This window comes from Drosophila mauritiana, chromosome 3R (genome assembly GCF_004382145.1).
Source record: "Drosophila mauritiana strain mau12 chromosome 3R, ASM438214v1, whole genome shotgun sequence".
NCBI lineage: Eukaryota > Metazoa > Arthropoda > Insecta > Diptera > Drosophilidae > Drosophila > Drosophila mauritiana.
Genome location: NC_046670.1, coordinates 8074636 through 8095932, shown reverse-complemented (window position 1 = coordinate 8095932; position 21297 = coordinate 8074636). Strand labels below are relative to the sequence as shown.

Genomic DNA, 21297 nt, shown 5'->3' with positions numbered 1-21297 from the left:
ATCTAAATTGTTATTGCCACTGACAGTGTGGCATGGGTGGCATCAGTGGCACGATTGGGGTGAATGGATGGATAACCCTGGCTTCCCCTTCGATGGCATTGCAATTTAATTAAGTCACGCAGCATTTCGATTTGAGCTTTAAATTAAACATGCACAGAAACGAGATTTCCCTAATGAGGGGCCGCGTGTTTGGACATTCGATTGGATCCGGAACAGCGTTGCGTCGTGGAATTGGATTCTTTTCGTGGTGCAGATGCAAACAACTGCGGACAGCGCGGTAATTGATTCGCGAAATCTGAACAGATCGGTGTTATTTTTGCCTTGCTAATGTCTAAAATCGGTTTCTATCAATTGTCATTTTGGAACGTAGGTTTCTTCAACTCTCTTCAAACTAGTAGGAAAAAGTATGTTTTTAAACATTCAGAAATCGTTAAACTCTATTTTCGCAGTGTCTGAGTCGTCAAGCCGTTTCTTTGTTCGCCGTGCACACCTGGGCCAACAAAGGTGGCAAACAGGAGCTCAAATATGCAAACAAGCGCCAAATTTTTGCCTGCCTGGTTGGAGTTGCTTCTGGCATGGCTCCTTCGGCTGTCCTTTGGACTCGCCCTGTGCTCGTTCGGCTTGTTAGCCCGGCTGTCTGCGACTGAGTGTTGTCGTTTGTGCCACGTTTGTTAGAGGAGGCAGCCGAGCATGAGGCGATTGCCTCCTTGACTCCGGCACGTGCTGCAAGCTGACTCACTCGCTTGTTTTTGTGTTCCCGATGCAATTTGCTTGCACAGACAACTCGTTATTTTATTGTTTGCCTGCATTTGCATTATGCACCTTGCAACATAAATTTCCGCCCTGCACTTTCGCACCTCATTTCCAAACGGACTGCCACCGTGTGCAGGTGACTAATTCGCTGTCGTGTTCTTGTTGATTGCTTATTTGGCAGTGCCGCGCAAATAGCATTTGGTTGTATCTCACCTGTCCTACGCAGGTGAACCTCCTACGCTCTCACCTGCTCGTTGTTTTATGCCCCGGCAAATGCAAATGTGCCTTTGTTCAATTATTGCACTTCTGCCGACGCTGACTGCAGCTCAAACTGCAAAATCCTTTTAGCGCTAAACAGCTCGGCGCACATTAGAGACATTTTATTTTCGTTCTGGATGAGACAGACGGGGAGTTTTGTGTTCTTATTTTGAAGGCCAAAAGGGGCGTGGCCAGGCCAATCAGCTGAAAGTGTGGCAATTGAGGCGGCTGGTTGGCTGTTTTTATTTATTTTTTTCCCTCTGCTTAAGAGCTTAAGTGATATTACACTTGAAGCGCAGCAATTTCGCCCGCCGAATGACGCAGAGTGGGCGTTGCGAATACATACTTTTGGGATTGAAGATTGAGATTGAGGAGTGGGGAGTGGGCGGGCGGTCACGAGGGGCGAAGGCTAAAAGCTTTTCCGCCCCGAAAATGAGGAAATTTTTGCGAAAAATTCTAAAGTGACACTGCGATAATCGCGTAATCGATAAAGACTGTCATTATCCAGGCAAGTCAATAAACGACACTTACAATGGGTAAAAGTCAGCGAAGCCAATAACAGCAACATCACTCATACGCAGGGCACTCGAAAAAGCATGCTTTTAAATTTTTGAAAAGTCTGCCTTTAATTTATTTACAAGCTGTTTGAAATGTAATTTTTTAAACATTTGCTTATAACGTTTCTTCACTTGAAAAGCTTCTGTTGGCTTAGAGATTTAAATAATACGTTTTTTAATTGGTAAACCAAACGTTTGGTAAACTATAAGTAAAGTATAAAATAAAAGTATAATAGACACATTTTGACCAAAACTCTGAGCTAATTGTGGATGTGCGTGTTTCTAATTAAAAGTATTCATATTGAATCGTTCACTGCTAAGTTTTACTCCAATCTACAATTTTTAACTTTTTTTACCCGCTGATCACGTTCAGCTTCCTTCTTAAACAAAGGCGAACAGTTGGGCTTAGTCCCTCTTAGCCAAATATGTTCAAGTTTTGATTCCACAATTGCCAAGAAGGAAGGGTCAGGCGCAGGCAGATTCAATTTGACAGTTGCGAGAATTCAATTTTCTTGTCGTCGTGTTGCGGATTAGTTTCGTGCTTGTCCTATTAGAGGCGAAAGGGAAACGAGGGTCGGCACGACAGTTGGATGCCACTCCAACTTGAAAGCTGCAAAGGCAGGCTGCGAACTGAAGAAGTGGTGTGTGCAACTTACCAATGCACACGCACAAATGAGAAAAGTTGCAAGTTCCGAAAAGTGAAGGAAACTTTATCCAACTGCTGCTGATGCCCACCATGCCTTTGCGGCCCTCCTCCGAAAGTCATGGCCAAGTAAGCAAGTTTGCGGCCAAGTCATGTGCGTGCGGCATTGAAAGTGACGCGCCAGCAAAAGGAACAATACAGAAATGGGATGAGGATGAGCGGCCACACCAGCTGCAATCCTCATCGGAAATTGGTCCTATCTCCAGTGCATCGCAGCATCATCGAAATGATTGACAACTCAAGGGTGAAACAAGAGATGTGGTCGAAATAGAGTGCTGAGTGTCGAAGATGTTCGCAAAATTGGCCAGCAGCCACAATGGAAACTTTATTAATTGAGCTGTTTTCAAAGACCAAAGATTTAGACATCAGTGCTGAGCCAAATAAATTCTATAAAAAACCAAAAAAATACTCGAAAAGAATACACAAAACACCGCAAATCAACATAATTGATTGCAATTTAAAATTCATTTTTCATTGCCTAATGTAAAATTAAAAATGTTGCACGTGTTTTGCAAAAAATCATGTGTCATTTATTAATTAGCCTAATTGGTTAACTTTGTTCAGCCAACAACAACCATTTTATATCTGAAACAATATGGGGCGGCACACAAAAGTATGCTTTGGCTTTTGCCTGAAGGCTTAATTTGTCATATTTGCCCCCGCATTGAGTTCACTTCGTCCACAATGGAATGGCCTGGGAGAAGAGTGGACAAAATGACAACTGAATGGACCGAAAGATTGGAGTGAAAGAGGCTCAGCCGACTGACTAAATGCTTAAATACCTAAAACACCGAACGGATGTAGGAACAACACGCACCGGCAAACAGAGAATGGAAAACAATTTGCTGGCAACGTTTTGGGCTCATTGTGGCAGGCCTACAACTTCATCTTCAGCTCCCAATTCCACCAGCTTCACCTTCTCCGCCTCGAAAAAAGAAATCCAAAACCCTTTCACCTATCCATGCCAATTCCTCGCTCTGTTGTTTGCCGTATTTGTTGCGACAGTGGCCCCAAATCAAAACCGAAGCAGGTTGATGGATTACAACCAAAAGGCGGTAGCTTCAACGGATCTCCTTCTCCTCCTGCTCCTCTGGCCCGTTGTGGGCGTGGCCAGTGAGAAGTAGAAGATGTGGCAGCTGCACGATTAGGCTTTTGTTTGGCTATATGTCGAATTTCTATGGCCACACCCAATCCAATCCTAGCCAGCCTTTGTATCTGCGGCCAAAGTGATTTGTGTGCCCTCGGGGTATCGGCAAGTACGTTTAATGAAGTGAAGGGTTAAATTTGCCAAGGACTTTCGGCCCAGTCCGGACTCCGGACCGGTACAGAAGAAAATGCCAAGTGGAAGCCGCTTAGGCAAACACAAAGAACTTGCGCCAGCAAAGGGAATCAAGGCGGAAAATCTCATTCCATTCAGGCAGCTCAATTGGAGAAAGTGTCGGTTCCTTAAAGTGGAAGTGCCGAATTTTAAAGCAAGAAGTACCTTGGTTTTAGGTACCAAACAGGTAACAAAAACCCACTATTTTTAGTTAGAAATTGAGTTTAAATATTACATTTAAATATTTATATAAATATTTACAAATTTCTATTGAATAGGTATTTCTACATCCGAAATATTTTTGTTTAAATGGTGCATTTATAAGTACTACTATAACTATGGTCTCAGTTACTAATAATACTAATAATAAGGAATAAAATATTCATAATAATCCATCAATTTTTCTTAAAAATACATTCTTTTTGGAACCGCCTTTAATAGAGTATGACCCTTACCTGCTCTTGCCAATTACACAGGATGACTTTGAACGACCTTCACACACACTGTGGCGCAAACACACACACACAAACACATGCATGCATTTGCGCTGATGGGCAACAAAATCATTTATCATAACCAACGGCAGCGGCGCATTTCTCTCAAGTGGCGAATGTGATTGCGGCGAAAGGCCGGCCAAAATCCATCCAGCCAACGAACCTTCATATGGCCATAAATCTGCGGACTGGGCTGAAGTTGCGGATATGCGAAACGGCGACCGGCAATGGCAACCATTTGTCTAATTTTAATGGGCATGCTAATAGAGCCATATTGCTGGTCAGACGGACGGACACCTGACCCTGACCCCTGGCGAATCCGCAGGGATCCTGAATGCGTTCCAGTCGACTTTTAATTTATGTGCGGCCAAAAGTTTTTGGCTCATTAAATACCTCAAAATGGTAAATGACTTACGAGCTGCGCCGAAGATGAAGATGCCGCTCCAGACGATTGACTTGCCACCGGAACGTGCCCCATTCCCGTGCCCGTACCCGTTCCAGTGGAAAGCTTCCTACTGCATCATTTGCTGAATTGCCGCTACGTGCCGCATTATCGGCCACAAAAAATCTCGGTCAGACGACTTTTCAACTGGCTGGCTGCCGTCGCTATTGATGAGGTCGAATTTAAGGTTAAGGAAATGGCCAAGACGCTGGGCCATATTTGCCTTTGGCTTTTTAATGAGTTCGGGCCCGCTTGGGTTTCCTTCGATCCGCCTATCTGAGGTCAGTTTCCGTTGCTCGTCTGCAGCATTTATTAATGGGTTTCCCCAGACATTTCTCAACCCAAAATCAGCCAAAGCCCCAAAAGAGGGCAATACAATATTATTGTTATTTATTTGTTCAAAAATGTTCAAAAGATAAGATAGTGCACGAAGGGGAGAAATTGCGTTAAGTACTTCGGGATTGTTAAGCATTTCATTTAAAGTGGAAAAAATTTATTTAAATATTTTACAAATTAGTGTTTTTGCCACATGTTATACACCAGATTTTAATTTTGTCATGTACCATATTTGTATGTATTTATAGCAGTGAAATTCCCACACTTGAGGCGCGCTTCGTCACTACATGTGATAATAGCTATTTGTGCTGTATAATTAGTAATATAGTTTAATCTTTTAGTGTTTGCAATGTTTGAACGTCATGTATACGTAATCTTAAAGTGGCAGTGTGTAATCTCTGAATTTTTGTGCCCAACGATTAATTCTTGTGTAAATGAAAATGTCTGACTGTGGCGACAATAAATATTTATCGTGTCCACATTCATTCAAATATGGAATTAGCTAGCACAGTGCCACGCCCCTTTTTGGCAAACAATTTAATTTAATTTTCACACCTGAACGCACAGCAAAATCCCATAGAAAGTGGTTGTAGTGGCGTTTGTTTAGCAACGAAAAAGGACCTCTGGCGCCGTTCAGCAGCAGCAAGGATCAAGTCCTAGACTACATACATATATTCACATGTGCTCACGGCAAATTTAATTTTAAAAAGCAAACCCGGAAATACATACATATACATAAATGTGTGTATGTGTGTACGTTGAACCTCAATCAGCGGGAAATGCCCGCAAACGCGCTGCACTTTTCCGACCCACTCAGCTTTTCCCCCTTCAACCAGCCCACTCACATCCCTTCCACCTGTCTACTCGGGCTCCATGTCTAATTGTGTGTGCTTTGTGGCCAAAACTATGAGGATGCTGTTGATGTTTTTGTACCAACTCTTGTTGCAGCACACTGAATGCCCCCCTTTGTTGCCCCTTTTGTTGCTGGCTGCACCTATGCACATACATACATATGTATGTATGTATGTTACACCAACTCACTGGTCAGTTAATGCAGTTCCTGGGCGGCCAGGCCAACAAAGTTGTGTGTTTTATTAGTTTCTTCTGGGGCAGTTGCCACATTTTGCGTTCACCGCCGATTGTTGTGCTGTAAATTGCATTTGGTGGTCAACAAAAAGCATTTGCACCAGCCAGGTCAGGCCTCAGCTGCATTTGTTCTTCATTTTTTATTCGCATTTTCAACTCGGTTGCTTCGTTTAAAGTGCCATTAGGTGTGGCTCATCCCTTAATTTGGTCGAAATGCTGCCACAGCATTACGGTTGCTATTAGCCAATGCAGCAAAACACATAAGCGGCAACACTTACATATGTATGAGCAGATAGTCGCACATTTCCGTTGGGTTTTCTTTACTTCGTGCTACATTTTTCCCGGATTTTTCCACAATTTGCTTCTTGTGTTTGTGTTTTTTAGCTTTGCTCCAAATATTCAACACTTTCAACCACACTGCAGCTCGCCTTCGTTCTGTCCTCTCAGGTTGCTCACTTTGGCTTTACTTTTTTTTTGCCAGCTTCTGTTTTTGTCGGGCCAGCAGCTCGGTAGGTTTGTTTTTAATTAAAACAACAATGCAGTGCCAGAGCCACACTTCCGTCCGGCATCTAACCCGCTTTGCACCACCGAACCACCCAAGCCACCCAAGCCACCCAACCACCCACCAGCCATCCTGCATGCGAGCACACATATTATTTCCCACTCACCCGGTTAGTGAGTGACTTGTTGCTGTTTTCGCTGCATGTTGCTGTTGTGCTTTACTTTTGCGCTTACAATTTCATTTGGCCCGCTTTTCCTGGCAACACCCCTCCCCCTCCACCTCAAGCGGCCACCCCTTTTGGCCAGAGTGCCCTTTGTTTTGGCCTTTGCTTGTGTGTTTTGTGTGAAAAGTGATAAGTGAAATATGCTTTTTCAGCTGCATTTTCAATTTAGTCGTTCAATGCAATTCCAATTGGATATTGCCAATGGCCAAGTTACAAGCCAACTCGTCGCTCCACTCGCCTCAACAAGGGGCAAGGTAAATCGAAATAAAAAATAAAGAGCGAACAAAAAACGCTGGCATAGTGTTTCGCCCTCTGAAATGTTCAAAATTGATCCGAGAGTTCACACAGAAGTCGTTTAATTGAGACTGAATTAAAATGAATTCCAGCTGCATTGTCCGCTGAAGTGCCATCGTGACATGACATCAGTATAAGCAGGGATCGGGTCAATCATTACTACACGGAAAAACACATTGACTTCAATCTCGGAAGTAGCAAAGATATTATATTAAAGGGAAAAGTTACTTTAATTTGACTTTCATATTTAATACATTTGTATCGGACTATGACTTTAATTTGCTTTTTAAAAGCCAAAATGCTTTATGTTTAGTGCATGTTTTCTGGCCATTTAACATACATGACTGGTATTGGCCCTCTTCTCATCCAATTTTCCTTACCTTGGCTGGAAGTTCGCTGAACCTGTTGACTAATTTCGAATGCAGCTCGCGACAAGACTGTACGTGCAAAGACACTAGAATAACAAGATGCGTAACGGCCATACATTCGTTTGGCACTATGCAGCCACTTTTTTGGTGAAGGCCAAATTTGCTCTCTTTCCGCTCGCTCACGTTGAGAGCGTAAGAAATATAAAAATAGAATTTGCTTGCTTGCGTGAGTAAAAACAAGAGACGAGAACGCGTATATGTGTGCGTGCTGTGCTAGAAGACGATTTTCGGGCCGAAATCAATTCTGATCGAAGAAACGAATTTACATATTTGGAGTTGTGGCCAATTTCGTAGCAATATGATGAAATAAATTAAAAATTCCCTGACTATTATAATAATTATTATAATAATAATTAAAGCAAATACAAAGGAAATTATTATAACTACTGTAATTTGAAACATAAATTTTCCAAAAAGAAGACATAACATTGAGAAATAAATATTTCATAAAAATAATAATTATTTTTTAATTTCATAAAAAAATAATAATTTAATTAATAAATAATAAAAATAATAATTTTATTAATAAATAATAAAAATAATAATATTTCATAATAATATTTCATAAAAAATAATAATACGTAGTAGAAAATAAAAATTAATAAAATAAATAAAAATATGAAAACAGTTCGTTGCAAAAGTCATATCGTCAGGCACGAAGTGCGGACACAAGCACTCAACAATCATTGCCTTATTAATTTTTCTCACGCCGCAAGCTGAATACCCTAATGACAAGTATTCTAATATAAAGTCATTTTCGAAATTTATTTTGTGATGTACATAGATTCGTCTATTACTATTTCTAAGCTTTATTTAAATAATAATAACGTTGAGGCAATGCAAAACAAGAATTTTTCGCATGGTGCCAATTGATAAAAAATAATATAGATTTAAAGTCAACGAACTTCTAAGGTAAAGGGCATATTTTGTCAAATTTACAATACATGAGCATACGTGTGCACACATACAGTTGTATGCTATCACTGTATGCGTAGAAAAGAGCTGTTTGCTGTAGCGCTCTCCGCTCTTTCTCTCTCGAACAAAAACTCAAGAGAGCCTGGAGCCACCTCTAGAGCCACGGCCAAAAAATCGCGTGCCAAAAATTTGTATGGCCGTTACGCATCTTGTTATTCTAGTGTCTTTGGTACGTGGCCAACACCTGACAGCCACGTGACACTATCTTGCCACCCGCCCCTTTCGGGCAGAATAATGGGTTTGTGGGCGTGGCACACGAGTACAGAACAAGCATTGTCCTCAATGTGTTGGGAGGACTGCAAGTGGTGTAAAAAGTGCATTAGTGGGGATGATTATCTTAGCAAATGGTCACTTACTCCACCTTGAAGTCGAGTTCATTGGGCTAAACGGAGCAGTAGATCGAATGGGCAAAGGAAGTCCACCCAGTAAGCCGTGTCATTTATTCCGTTCGACATGTTTTTCAGGCAATTTAAAAACTCAGTCAAATACAACATAAGTCTCGAAAAAGAAGTTAGGAAAATTAGTTTAAATTATAGTTGAAAGTGGGAGAATTTAGCCAAGTAAAACGTATCAAGAGAAAAATAAAAATGACTTTCAAGAAAATACTGTTTGTGTGCATGGGTAAGAAATGGCATTTAGTTTTGAATTTATTGCAATTTTGCAAGGAAAACCATTTCGAAGGCAACTCGTGCAGCTCTCCGATGGCCGAGGTGATTATGCAGAATCTGATGGTCAAGACGAGTCTCTACTGGGAGGTGGATAGCGCCGGTCTGAGGACATGGAACACTGGACGACGACCGAACAAACGATGCCTGCAAATTCTGCGGGAGCACGGACTGCGATCCGATCACTTTTGTCGTCAGGTGAACTTATATTTGAACCTATGAACTGCACATATATAATCCTGCTTATATAGTTTAGCGTGAATGATTTTCTGTACTTTGATTATGTTGTGGCAATGGATGAGGCCGTGTTCAAAGAACTGCTCCTCTGGGCTGCGGACAACAGGGCCGGCAAACACTGCCAGGTACTTCTTCTGAGTTCCTTTGGCAAGAATGGACTGCCGGCCTTTATAGACAGCCTATCCCCAGTGAGTTTATCCAAGCATTTGGCAACCCACTTGTAACAACAATTGCAATCCATCCAGACCCACAAGCTCAAGAGCTTTCGATCCGCCTACTACCAAATCAAAGAGTGCTGCAAGCAGCTCATCCTTAGCCAAAAAGTGGACATTGTTAAGTACGAGCTGCCCAGCACCGATGATGATGAGCTCTACTACCCCGGCAAGGATAATGCGCCGCAGGACTCGGCTAAGGCGAATCACGTAACGGAAACGAGCCAAAACAACAGTGGCATATATCTGCTAAACACGGATGTAAGATCCTCCGGTGGACTGATGTCCTCATCGACCGACCCATCCAACTCGAAGACCTCGATGCCATCATGCAGCCAAGGAGTGCAGCGAAAACTGTGCCACAAATGCGGACAGAAATTTCTGGCTGCCCTTTAGTGTCACTAACTAATAATCAAAGGCGGCAAATTAACCTTGCGCTAAGATTATGTAGCGTATGAAATAAAATAAAATTGACTTTTATCCGGCAGCTGTCCGCCGTATATAAGTCTTCCCCGCCTCTTTTGATGAGCGGCTAATTGGCTTAGCAACCATCTATAAAGGGCTGGGAATTCGGCCTCTTGGCTCAGATCCACTTCGATGAGCCATCGTCTAGTCAAAGGGGTTGCGGGTAGCTGAGCATGGAGCGCAGTCATTTGCCGGAGACGCCATTCGACCTGGCCCTTTCTGGGCCCAGGTTTCAGGCCCAGTCGAGCGGCAATGGTTCCGTGCTGGACAATGTGAGTGTGATTGGGGGAAAGGATGGGTTGTATAGGGTTACCTTTGAATGAAAGTTGGTAAATAGAGAACCATTCTTTGCGATGACACTTCAACTTATCACCTCTTACAATCCCGCAGGTGCTGCCCGACATGGCGCACCTGGTGAACCCCTACTGGAGCCGCTTCGCGCCCATGGATCCCATGATGAGCAAAATCCTGGGATTGTTCACCCTGGCCATTATGATCATCTCGTGCTGCGGCAACGGAGTGGTCGTCTACATTTTCGGTGGAACAAAGTCGCTGCGCACGCCGGCAAATTTGCTCGTCCTCAACCTGGCCTTCTCCGACTTCTGTATGATGGCCTCCCAGTCGCCGGTGATGATTATTAACTTCTACTACGAGACTTGGGTGCTGGGGCCGCTGTGGTGCGACATCTACGCGGGATGTGGCTCGCTCTTTGGCTGTGTGTCCATCTGGTCCATGTGCATGATCGCCTTCGATCGGTACAATGTGATCGTGAAGGGTATCAACGGCACACCCATGACCATCAAGACGTCTATAATGAAGATACTTTTCATCTGGATGATGGCTGTCTTCTGGACAGTCATGCCCTTGGTTGGTTGGAGCGCCTATGTGCCCGAGGGCAATCTGACTGCCTGCAGCATCGACTATATGACGCGTCTGTGGAACCCGCGATCGTATTTAATCACCTACTCCCTCTTCGTGTACTACACTCCACTGTTCCTCATCTGCTACTCCTACTGGTTCATCATTGCCGCCGTGGCAGCCCATGAGAAAGCGATGCGGGAACAGGCCAAGAAGATGAATGTGAAATCTCTGCGGAGCTCGGAGGATTGCGACAAAAGTGCCGAGGGAAAGCTGGCCAAGGTGGCTCTAACTACCATCTCCCTATGGTTTATGGCATGGACACCATACCTTGTCATCTGCTACTTTGGACTCTTCAAAATCGACGGATTGACCCCACTGACGACCATTTGGGGAGCGACTTTCGCCAAGACGAGTGCCGTCTACAATCCGATTGTGTACGGCATAAGGTGAGTGAAACTATAAGCTATAAATAATAAATTAATAATAAATTCCTTAGCCATCCCAAGTACCGCATAGTTCTCAAGGAAAAGGTAGACCTTGTTGGCCATTTTAATGTCCTTAACTAATCCTTCCTCTCCCTTTAGTGTCCTATGTGTGTGTTTGGCAATACGGATGAGCCGAAGCCGGATGCACCCGCTTCCGATACGGAAACTACATCTGAGGCGGATTCAAAGGCTTAAACCATGAAAAAAAGCAACGCAATTGCCTGCAAGGGGCACAGAAAAGTTTAAAAAAAGTGATGCAATATCGTAAAGTGATACAAAAATGTAAAAAAAAAATGGAATAAACCTCAGCATAACAAAAAGTAGCTACCTAAAACTTTACAAAATAAAGCTAGTTTGCAAATTGTTTTAAAACTTGTTTCTAATCTTATTACATATTGTAAATATTGTAACGAAGTTGCAAATAGAATTACCAATGCCTAGTTTGCGTTTAAACTATTAATTATGCAAATTTCCCGTATACATATATGTAAAACCATTAAGTCCTAAAAAGCCGACTTCCATATACACAAAGTATTCAGCGATATCCCCAAGGAACGCAATTAAATCAGAGCAAATGATTGAACTTGGGAATGGAAATATGCATGCAGTTTGCAACTCACTCATTGCATTCTCATTAGTCCTCCAGAGCCGAAACTCTCGTAATTTCGAGCTTCCACGAAGGAGGACCCTCCAGCGTTGCAAAATCCACAATGCCAGTCGCAGGGTTCAACTCCCTGGCGTCTCGGGCAGATTCATCTTCATTGACACACATTTCCACGCAGCTAATGTCGCTATTTGCTTTGTGAGGGTTTTGTCTCGCGTCTAATGATTATAATTACGAAACAGCCACCACCCGCGACCTCCTGCCTCCCACACCAAGCATTTGCCTAATGAGCACTAGAATGCCATCCCCTTCCACCGAAATCACACCCACCCAGATTGAGATGAAAAGCTGCAGTGACGGGTCTCGAGTTGACTGTCTAATTAAAGTACATCAGAAAGCACTGGGCGCAAAGAAAGCAGAATCGATGCCTGCCAGCGATCCTGGGAGGACTCCAGGGTATCATCAGTGCCAGATGTTAAGTCTGCTTGCTCCGCTGCCCTGTCGCTTAGTGGTAATTTGGAGAAGTGACTTCAGCCTTTCCATGTGCAGACTGGTGACGTGCTCGATGCAGTCCTTAAACTGCTGCTCCAGCTCTCCACTGTAGAACACCTCGATGCATTTGGTCGTTTCAGTGTATGCACTATCCAATATGTCACGGGCAGCTACCTTCTTCTGGTTCTCCAGCTTGACGTAGAAGTCGTGGATCTGCGTATCCACTTTTTTGGCTGCCTTAGATGCGGTGTGGATTCTATACCGGTCGTCGTACTTCATCTGGGTGGCCACAGCTTGGGCCATTTGCTCCCATCGCGGATGCGCTGCTATCCATACCGTACACAAAAGTGTTATCAAAATAATACCGAGAATGGTTGACAGCCAACTCATTGTAAGCTAAGTGTTCAAACCAAAAATTTTGTTAAACTGTAGAATAAATGGCTTGTCATAGGCAGCTCTATACAAAAGCAAAAAAAAAAATGTCAAGCACGACTACAACATAGTAAACAACTCCATCCAAGCCTAATAACTTTTTATTATTCCGAAAATCTTCAAAATCTGTATAACTTAATACATATTAGAACGATGGTACAAATAGTCTAATATCGTAAACATTTCTTAAGCAGCACTTCACTGAGATTCCTAAAAATTCCCCTCTGTTGTTAAACTTTTTAGGATAATTAGGTCAATTAGCAGAAGAATCCAATTCGTGAGGCACCAGAGGTGGCTCCAAAAATGGGCCAGTGTTCCGCGGCCAAGCGATCCAAAGCAGTGTAAAAGCCAGCGAACACGGCTTTAACACAAGTCTTGTGAAGATCGACATTTTGGGTGGATTTCAGCTCAGCCTCGCAATGAGATAAAGCCAGTTTCAGAGTGTCCAGCTGGTCATTGGCATCGTTCTGGGCCTCAAGATTGTTGGGTAGCTTTCCTTGGGCCACAACTTGAGCGACTTTGAACTGTTCGTTGGCCCAATCAATTGACTGTTGCACCGCCACATTTTGGCCAACCGATTGTCCGGTCTATTGGGAGCATATATATGTGCAAATAGATTATTTTTAAAGATTTTCTTTTTAGTTTTATTTTCAATTACCAAAACAACCAAGACGCAGAAAGCTATCAGCATTGCACTCGACATTTTCTCGAAACTTTCAATGACCAACTGAAGCACAATTTGAAAAACCTCAAAGACATTCAAACTTATCTTCTGTTTGCGCTTAGATAGAGTTTACAGCCTCACTTTATCTCACCATCTATCTGAGTGCAATACGAAACGATAGCCTCAACCCCATTATGTTTTATGCTGGTCCATAAGCGTATATTTGCCGGATTAATTAGATAACTTTATCAGCGGAAGTGGCACTCGGAGATCAAATAACAGTAGCAAGTGCTAATAGCAAACTGCGGATAAACACCATTCAGTTGGCAGATGATTCACTATTCGATTGGAAGTTTGGTCGAGAACGGATTTAGTTTATGCACTAATTTTGCGACCCACAATATCGTCGACTAACAAACGAACTAACGAACTTTGACACAGGCCAAAGCCGCAGAAATTTTGTTGCCTACTTTGGGGGGCACACAACTTTTGCATCAAAACAAAAGCCGCAAACCGAAAACAAATTTCCATACATGCACTTTCCGTAGTATCCCTTCGTGTGTGTCGCATTTTGCTCTTATTTTTCTATTTTTTTAAATTTTTTCCTCTAACCAATTTCGGATTTATATGTACTCTTAGTTGGGCAGTTGCGGCTGGATTTCATTCTGTGCTCGAAATTACCATTTTTTGTTTTGCTGCCGCTGCCTGAATTTCAAATGCCGCAACTTTTGCATTACCAAAACAGAGCTTAAGGCGGTTCATTCGGTTGAGGTTTAGTTTCGGAGGGCTGGTCGATCAGTTCGCGGCTAACACTACGCCAAAGTTGGCCAAGTTTGGCCCGCATTGTTGTAATGTTGCAATGACGACGAACAAACTCGAGTTTCAATCCCCAAATACTTTCATTAATTGGCCCAAAAACTTTTCACTCCCCATCTTGTGAAGCGGCGGGTGTTGTGTATGTTGGAAATTTACATTTAATTACATATTTCAATCTGAATTCAAACTCGCCCATTCCCATTCAGGCTTTGTTCGTGGCTTATCAAACAGCCAATGGCCCCTTCGTCATTTGGTCATTTGGTCATTTGTGGCCGGTCCTTGGCTCGTTAAGCCAAGCCATTTAATAACCACAGGTCCTAAGCCCGGAATTCAAATTGAAATGCAAATCCAAAAGCCATATCAAATCGAATCGATTCGATTCACATCGAATCGAATGGAGTCGCAGGAGGGCAGGATGGCCGGCAATTTGAGTGAGGACATTGGATAATTGGAGCTGCACTGGCACATAAATCAACATTGCCGCCGCAACTGGACGCAACTCAAGCGAGCTGACTCCCGACCCTCGACTTAAAGGGCTCCAATTGAGAAGCAGCAAATCATGCACTGGAAACAATTGGCGGCGCCAATGGACAAGTGCATAAAAGGGCTGTCATAACCCCTCAAAATGGGCTGGGCCAGGGAGGTCAGGGAAACGAAACCCGCAGCCAAAGCAGAGGAACTCAGTGCAAATATTTGGCCAAAATGCGTCAAGTTCCAGCGATGGCCAAAATGGCTCAAGTGTGCGTCGAAGTGATGACGACTTGGCCAATATATTTGGCTGAAAATTAAATCATTATGGTATTGTTAGATTATAACAATTATTTTTTATTAATTCTTAATTTTTTATATTAATAATTAATTATTAAACTATATTGCCTTTTTAAAATCTACAAGTTAGCTTATTTAATACTTATTTTACAAAAAAGTTAAAAATAATTGTACCACTGGCTAATAATTCCATAAATGAAAAATCCTAAAAAAATGCCAAAGTAAAATTATTAATTTATAAAAAATATTAGTTTATAACTTCATTTTGACATCTCTGCCTTTCCAAAGCATAAGCATCCTTTTGGTCGAGGTCGAAGCGACGGAACTAGGATTTTCGTGATGGTGACGTGAGCAGCCAAGTATTTGCGCCCCGAAAAGCGTCAAGAAGGCAACGCCAAAATTTGTAATTCCCGATGGGAAATTTAATAAAGCAGCGGAATGCAAAGCTTGGCCGGCCACATCAAAGCATGTCCTAGGTCAGGAGTCCTTTGCCCCCACACACACACACACCTTTCCACCCCACAAAACAGCAGAGGAAATTCCGGCATTAAGCTTATTTAAATTTTATTGCATCTATGTTGGTCGATTGCTAAGCTAGGAAGTAATGGACACTAAGGCAGCGGGAGGAGAGGTCTAGGATCCTAGGCAGCAGCTGCTCCAGCGGGACTGGCGGTGGCGGCCAAACGTGCCTGCCACTCATCGTCGATGACCTTCAGCTGGTTCTTGGCCGCGGTCAGCAGAGGCTTGACACAGCGGATCTGCAGCCAGGGCAAAGTGGCGTTGTTGCAGCCGCTGATCGACTCCTCCGAGGTGGCCACCACATCCAGGACGCGCTCCGCCAGGTCGGCGGGGAAGTCAGGCTGGGAAAGCAGGCGCTCGGCTTCGCGTTGCAGGACTATCGACTGGAAGAAGGAGGAAATCGAGGCGCCTCCAAAGGGAGCAGATGGTGCCACGGGAGCGGCTACTCCGGCGGCAGCTCCAGTGCCAGCTCCTCCGAAAATTCCATTTAGGAAGGGATTAAAGGCGGACGCATACGGATTGGCGGCGGCAAAGGGATTTCCGGCAAGGGGATTTCCAGCAGGAGCTCCAGGGCCCTTTCGAGTAAATTATGATAATTCGGTTACATAATAATCCACTTAATGGGGGGCGGGCCACAACTCCTCACCTGTGCGCTGATGCAGGCAATGCTGGCCGCCAGTAGAACAATTGCGAATTTCATTTCTTTAATTTTATCTGAGTTCACTTGGTTCTCAGTCGTTGGGTTTCGTCGAGACTAATTGCTAAATGTACAACGGCTTGCGGCTTTTATACGCCATTAAAAACACGGCGGGACGACCTTATCTCTGATATCTCAACTATTTCTACTGCGATTGAACTGATTTACATGTTCATTGTTTGTTCGGTGGTGCTAAGTACCTCTCGGGGGTTATCTGTTCAGATAGAGCCAGAATATATATAAAACAAGGTGGGAAAATTGCTACTTCATTCTGTGGACGACACTTGTTTTTACGATGCAAATCGGGCTTATCTATACATTTTCCTGGGATTATATGTGCCACCTTCTGGAAAGATAAAATTGACTGCTGCGCTACTGGTTATTTTGCACACAGTTATTTTGGTCAACAGTTATGATTATATTTTCTTTTCCATTCTGAGTCATTCCATTTTTATCATAGCGTAAGATTCATCAGCAGTTATACAGCTTTATTTTTGCTGAGTACGTTTTCTATCAATATAATATATTTAAAAGTATTGTAATGTTAGGATTTTGCGCGCCAAACTGTTATTGTATCTTATTCTAACAGCTGTTCGATTAACAGCATGTGCAAGGACAGTGGGACCGCCCATATATATTCTAGTCTCTTTGGACAGAGAGTCCTGACTCAATATATCGATATTGACACCGATAATTCTGCCAATCAACATAGATTTCAAATTCAAATTATATATATTTAGTATATATTAGCTATTAAATGTTAGATATTATGTTAACGATTTATGTGCTTCTGGCTTGTTCATATAAAATATATATAATACTTTAATATTTAATATATTGTATTATGTAAATATATTGTTTTATTTACATTAAAGAAATTAAATAAAAATGTTAAGTCCCTCACATCTTTAACATATGCCTAGAGAGGATCCCGTGTATGTCCATGTATTGCATGCGAATGAGTGTGGTATTTTACGGAAGACCGGCCACACTGAGTGTTTCTTTACAGAACTATCGATAGTCCCGCAGCTCCAGTGGCTTAGTGCCGTTGAAAATTGTTGTACACAGTCAAGATATTGATTTTTGCGAGCCGAGTGGAAAACGCGACCCCAGAGCCCCCGCCCCCTGCGCGCGACCAGTAGTAGTAGTAACGACTCACGGTCCTTCAAACATTACGCAGCCCAAGGTTCTGGAAAAAATCGAAGATTACGAGCAGAGCAACAAAAAAAAACGGGGGCAGAACGTGCAGAGCAAGCGAAGCGAGTGAAAGTGCCCGCAGTAGTCAGCAAAAGTAGAACTCGAACTCGGGCTACAGTTCACCAAGCCAATCCGAGTTTCCCCACTCGCAGCCTCCACTGAGCGAGCAGAAGAACCCCGGAAAGTAGCACCCCCAGCGGAGAAGGAACGGAGAAAAGTGCAGTCCGCGTAAGTCTTCCAAACGTAAACGTTTTAAAAATAGACACACTCAGCCAGCCAGCCAATGAGGCAGCCATCCATTGGGTCCATTGATGAAATTGTTGACATGATGATATTGACATTGAATTTGAAATCGAGTCTCGACTAACCCAACCAACCCGTTCACAGCAACTGCGTCGAGCGCCCCAAGACCAATTTAACCAGAGGAAGAAAACCAGAAGAGACAGCAGCAGCCATGGCTTTCGCCGGACTCAAAAAGCAGATCAACAAGGCCAATCAGTATATGACGGAGAAGATGGGCGGTGCCGAGGGCACCAAACTGGACATGGACTTCATGGAGATGGAACGCAAGACGGACGTCACCGTGGAGCTGGTGGAGGAGCTGCAGCTGAAGACGAAGGAGTTCCTGCAGCCGAATCCGACGGCACGGGCCAAAATGGCAGCGGTCAAGGGCATCTCGAAGCTGTCCGGACAGGCCAAGTCCAATACGTATCCGCAACCGGAGGGCCTGCTCGCGGAATGCATGCTGACTTATGGGAAGAAGCTCGGCGAGGACAACAGCGTGTTCGCGCAGGCGCTCGTCGAATTCGGCGAAGCGCTGAAACAGATGGCCGACGTCAAGTATTCGCTGGACGACAACATCAAGCAGAACTTTTTGGAGCCACTGCATCATATGCAGACCAAAGACCTCAAGGAGGTAATGCATCATCGCAAGAAGCTGCAGGGCCGGCGACTAGACTTCGACTGCAAGCGTCGCCGGCAGGCCAAGGACGATGAGATTCGTGGTGCCGAGGACAAGTTCGGTGAATCGCTCCAGCTGGCCCAGGTGGGCATGTTCAATTTGCTCGAGAACGATACGGAGCACGTCTCCCAGCTGGTCACCTTTGCCGAGGCACTATACGATTTTCATTCGCAATGCGCGGATGTCCTTCGAGGCCTGCAGGAGACACTGCAGGAGAAGCGCTCCGAGGCGGAGAGCCGGCCACGCAACGAGTTCGTGCCCAAGACGCTGCTCGATCTGAACTTGGACGGCGGTGGCGGCGGCCTCAACGAAGATGGCACGCCGTCTCACATTAGTTCAAGCGCCTCGCCGTTGCCCTCGCCGATGCGCTCGCCCGCCAAGTCGATGGCCGTAACGCCGCAGCGCCAGCAGCAGCCCTGCTGCCAGGCCCTCTACGACTTCGAGCCGGAGAATCCCGGCGAACTGGCCTTCAAGGAGAACGACATCATCACCCTGTTGAATCGCGTCGACGACAACTGGTTCGAGGGCGCGGTGAATGGCCGCACCGGTTACTTCCCGCAGTCGTACGTTCAGGTGCAGGTGCCCCTGCCCAATGGCAACTAGGCTGTTCCTCATCCTGTTCCTCGTATAGATCCCGAACCCGGACTCCCACCCCCTAAACCAATCCCATCCTATCAAACTGGCTGAAGACGTACGTAGATCGCTGATTGGAGAACAATAACCTTAATGTTGGTTTCGCCACCAGAGGCGCGAAATTGGGCAGCCGAAGCCGATGCAGAAGCAGAAGCAGCAGCAGCAGAAGCAGCACATAAATGCAAATATATATATATAGTTGAATTAGATGAGCGGGTTACTACGATTACGGATATTACGATACGGCTTAGCTAGCACACAGCAGGCTAAATTCATGGTGGCCATAGAGCAAGCTAACTAAATTTTATGTGCAAAATTATACCAGTTGGCAACACAATAATTAACAAATTAACTACGAGTTAAATTAATGTAATGTATTAACTAACTAAATTTACAAGATGTTACGCGCGCAATGCCACTTCCTTGCGTTTTTACCTTTGATTCTCAAGCGTCAGCGTTGTTGTTCGTTGCAAGTGCGAACTTTTAGTGCTACTTCACACAATAGATCGATCACGTATTAGAACAGTTGGCCGGCGGCAGAAGCAAACAGAAAAGCACTCTAGCTAATTAACTAAATTACCCGTGTAATCTTTATCACCCATGGAGGCGCGTCTCTTTTGTCTTTCCACCTGAGTTCGTCTAGCCTCCAGTTTTCGGAGGTCTTTTATCCGGTCTCATCGTTGTAATTTAAACCTTACCTAGCCAATGCGCTCTCTATGCAATGTCCCTTTATAGGCTAAAGCTACGTATCCACACCATACGCCCATATATTTATTATATACCCGAAATACCTACATATACCTACTCTACCTACGTATATTTGTGCAAAAACAATACTCTCCCCACACTCTATTCTAAAAGGCATACGGAATACCGTTCTTGATGTTCGTTGTTCAATGTAAAGAATAATTCAATTCAATTTTTGCAAGGATGAAACAAGCGAAATTTGTATCCTACTTTTTGCTCCTTTTTATGTGTGTTGTTTTTTTTGTTAATTATATACATAACAACTATATATATATATATTAAATGAAATCAAATATATGTATAAATATATTTATTAAGCGTATTATCTACATGTATATTTATTATTATGTATTTATTATAAATTATACTGAGCAGCAACGTAAACAATATAATGAATATTTAAACGACGATAACAGATAAACAGTACTAGCGGCAAGTAAATGTAACAGAATCCTCCTAAACAATACCAACCAACAAGCATAATACTAGTTAAACGATTTCCACAAAAATGTTGATAATAATAACTTTAAACGTAAGCAAAATCCAGTCAAGTCAATCGAAGCATAGCAACACTTACAAACCTACTAAGGCGTTTACCAACCGCAACTCTAGATCAAATATTTATATATTTAACGAGAATAATAAACATTCGACGGCAAACCGATAAAATGATTCAAAATAGTCTCATGTTGGCATACGTGTACAACGGAAACAGCTATGCACGATATACATACGAATGTATATACTCGTACGTTTAGGAAAGATATACACAAGATACATATATTTACGTATGAAGAAAAACATTGATCTGAAAGCCATGCAACTTGTGTTGATAATAAATTTGTTAAATGCCAAGAAACCATTTAACAGACTTATATATTTGAGTGCGAAGATTAAACATTTGCCTCGTGGACGGACAGACTGCCAGTGCGAACATTTCCAGAGGATCCACCCCATCCATCTGGGGAGGATCCCCCCATCGCCTGGAGACTATCTTTCCACGCGATACCCGAACTTCAAACAATAATTATTGTAATTTTGCATTTTTGTGTGGGCGGTAACTTGAATTAATATACATTACCAGGCATATACATAATAATAATAACTACGCTAAAACTGAAGACCCTAATTTATGCAAACCAAAATTAATAAAATTTAATTTTTAATGTGTCTTTCGTTCAAAGTCATAACTGAGAGAAAAAAAAAACACAAGCAACCGTCGTTTACTCTTTGATATTTCCCAGCTGACCTTTAAGCCAGAAAACGTGCTGCCTGTTGTGTAACACTGGGCGGTGGAGGATGTGGGAATCCGGAGGCGCCACCAATAAACTACAACAGAAGCATTGAAATTTTCGATTTTCCACACAGACACAGACACACGAGCGGAAAAGTGGCAGCCGCCCCCACCCCCTGACCCACTGGGGCATGACATTGAAACGTGACGCAGCATCCAACCCCTGGAGTCCATGCCTC

At 43.4% G+C, this 21297-nt stretch overlaps 6 protein-coding genes across 6 annotated transcripts; 3 read left to right on the top strand and 3 right to left on the bottom strand.

Moving 5' to 3' along the window:
* The first annotated feature begins 8809 nt into the window (after positions 1-8809).
* On the top strand, positions 8810-10019 carry LOC117143510 (low molecular weight phosphotyrosine protein phosphatase 1). Its single transcript, XM_033308233.1, has 4 exons — positions 8810-8990; positions 9051-9232; positions 9286-9459; positions 9517-10019. Exons 1-4 carry the CDS (start codon positions 8957-8959, stop codon positions 9877-9879), a joined length of 753 nt encoding a protein of 250 aa, XP_033164124.1. The 5' UTR covers positions 8810-8956; the 3' UTR covers positions 9880-10019.
* A 14-nt stretch (positions 10020-10033) lies between these two features.
* LOC117143509 (opsin Rh2) lies at positions 10034-11617 on the top strand. The gene is made up of 4 exons (XM_033308231.1): positions 10034-10220; positions 10339-11255; positions 11306-11339; positions 11394-11617. Exons 1-4 carry the CDS (start codon positions 10122-10124, stop codon positions 11487-11489), a joined length of 1146 nt encoding a protein of 381 aa, XP_033164122.1. The 5' UTR covers positions 10034-10121; the 3' UTR covers positions 11490-11617.
* A 644-nt stretch (positions 11618-12261) lies between these two features.
* On the bottom strand, positions 12262-12824 carry LOC117143512. Its single transcript, XM_033308235.1, has one exon. The coding sequence runs from the start codon at positions 12778-12780 to the stop codon at positions 12361-12363; it is 420 nt and encodes a 139-aa protein (XP_033164126.1). The 5' UTR covers positions 12781-12824; the 3' UTR covers positions 12262-12360.
* An 83-nt stretch (positions 12825-12907) lies between these two features.
* On the bottom strand, positions 12908-13546 carry LOC117143513. Its single transcript, XM_033308236.1, has 2 exons — positions 13481-13546; positions 12908-13409 (listed from the first exon to the last, which is right to left on the bottom strand). Exons 1-2 carry the CDS (start codon positions 13523-13525, stop codon positions 13080-13082), a joined length of 375 nt encoding a protein of 124 aa, XP_033164127.1. The 5' UTR covers positions 13526-13546; the 3' UTR covers positions 12908-13079.
* Positions 13547-15609: 2063 nt separating this feature from the next.
* On the bottom strand, positions 15610-16354 carry LOC117143511. Its single transcript, XM_033308234.1, has 2 exons — positions 16236-16354; positions 15610-16164 (listed from the first exon to the last, which is right to left on the bottom strand). Exons 1-2 carry the CDS (start codon positions 16287-16289, stop codon positions 15712-15714), a joined length of 507 nt encoding a protein of 168 aa, XP_033164125.1. The 5' UTR covers positions 16290-16354; the 3' UTR covers positions 15610-15711.
* A 948-nt stretch (positions 16355-17302) lies between these two features.
* Positions 17303-20996, top strand: LOC117143124 (endophilin-A). The gene is made up of 2 exons (XM_033307613.1): positions 17303-17711; positions 17871-20996. Exon 2 carries the CDS (start codon positions 17938-17940, stop codon positions 19045-19047), a length of 1110 nt encoding a protein of 369 aa, XP_033163504.1. The 5' UTR covers positions 17303-17711; positions 17871-17937; the 3' UTR covers positions 19048-20996.
* The last annotated feature ends 301 nt before the right edge of the window (positions 20997-21297 follow it).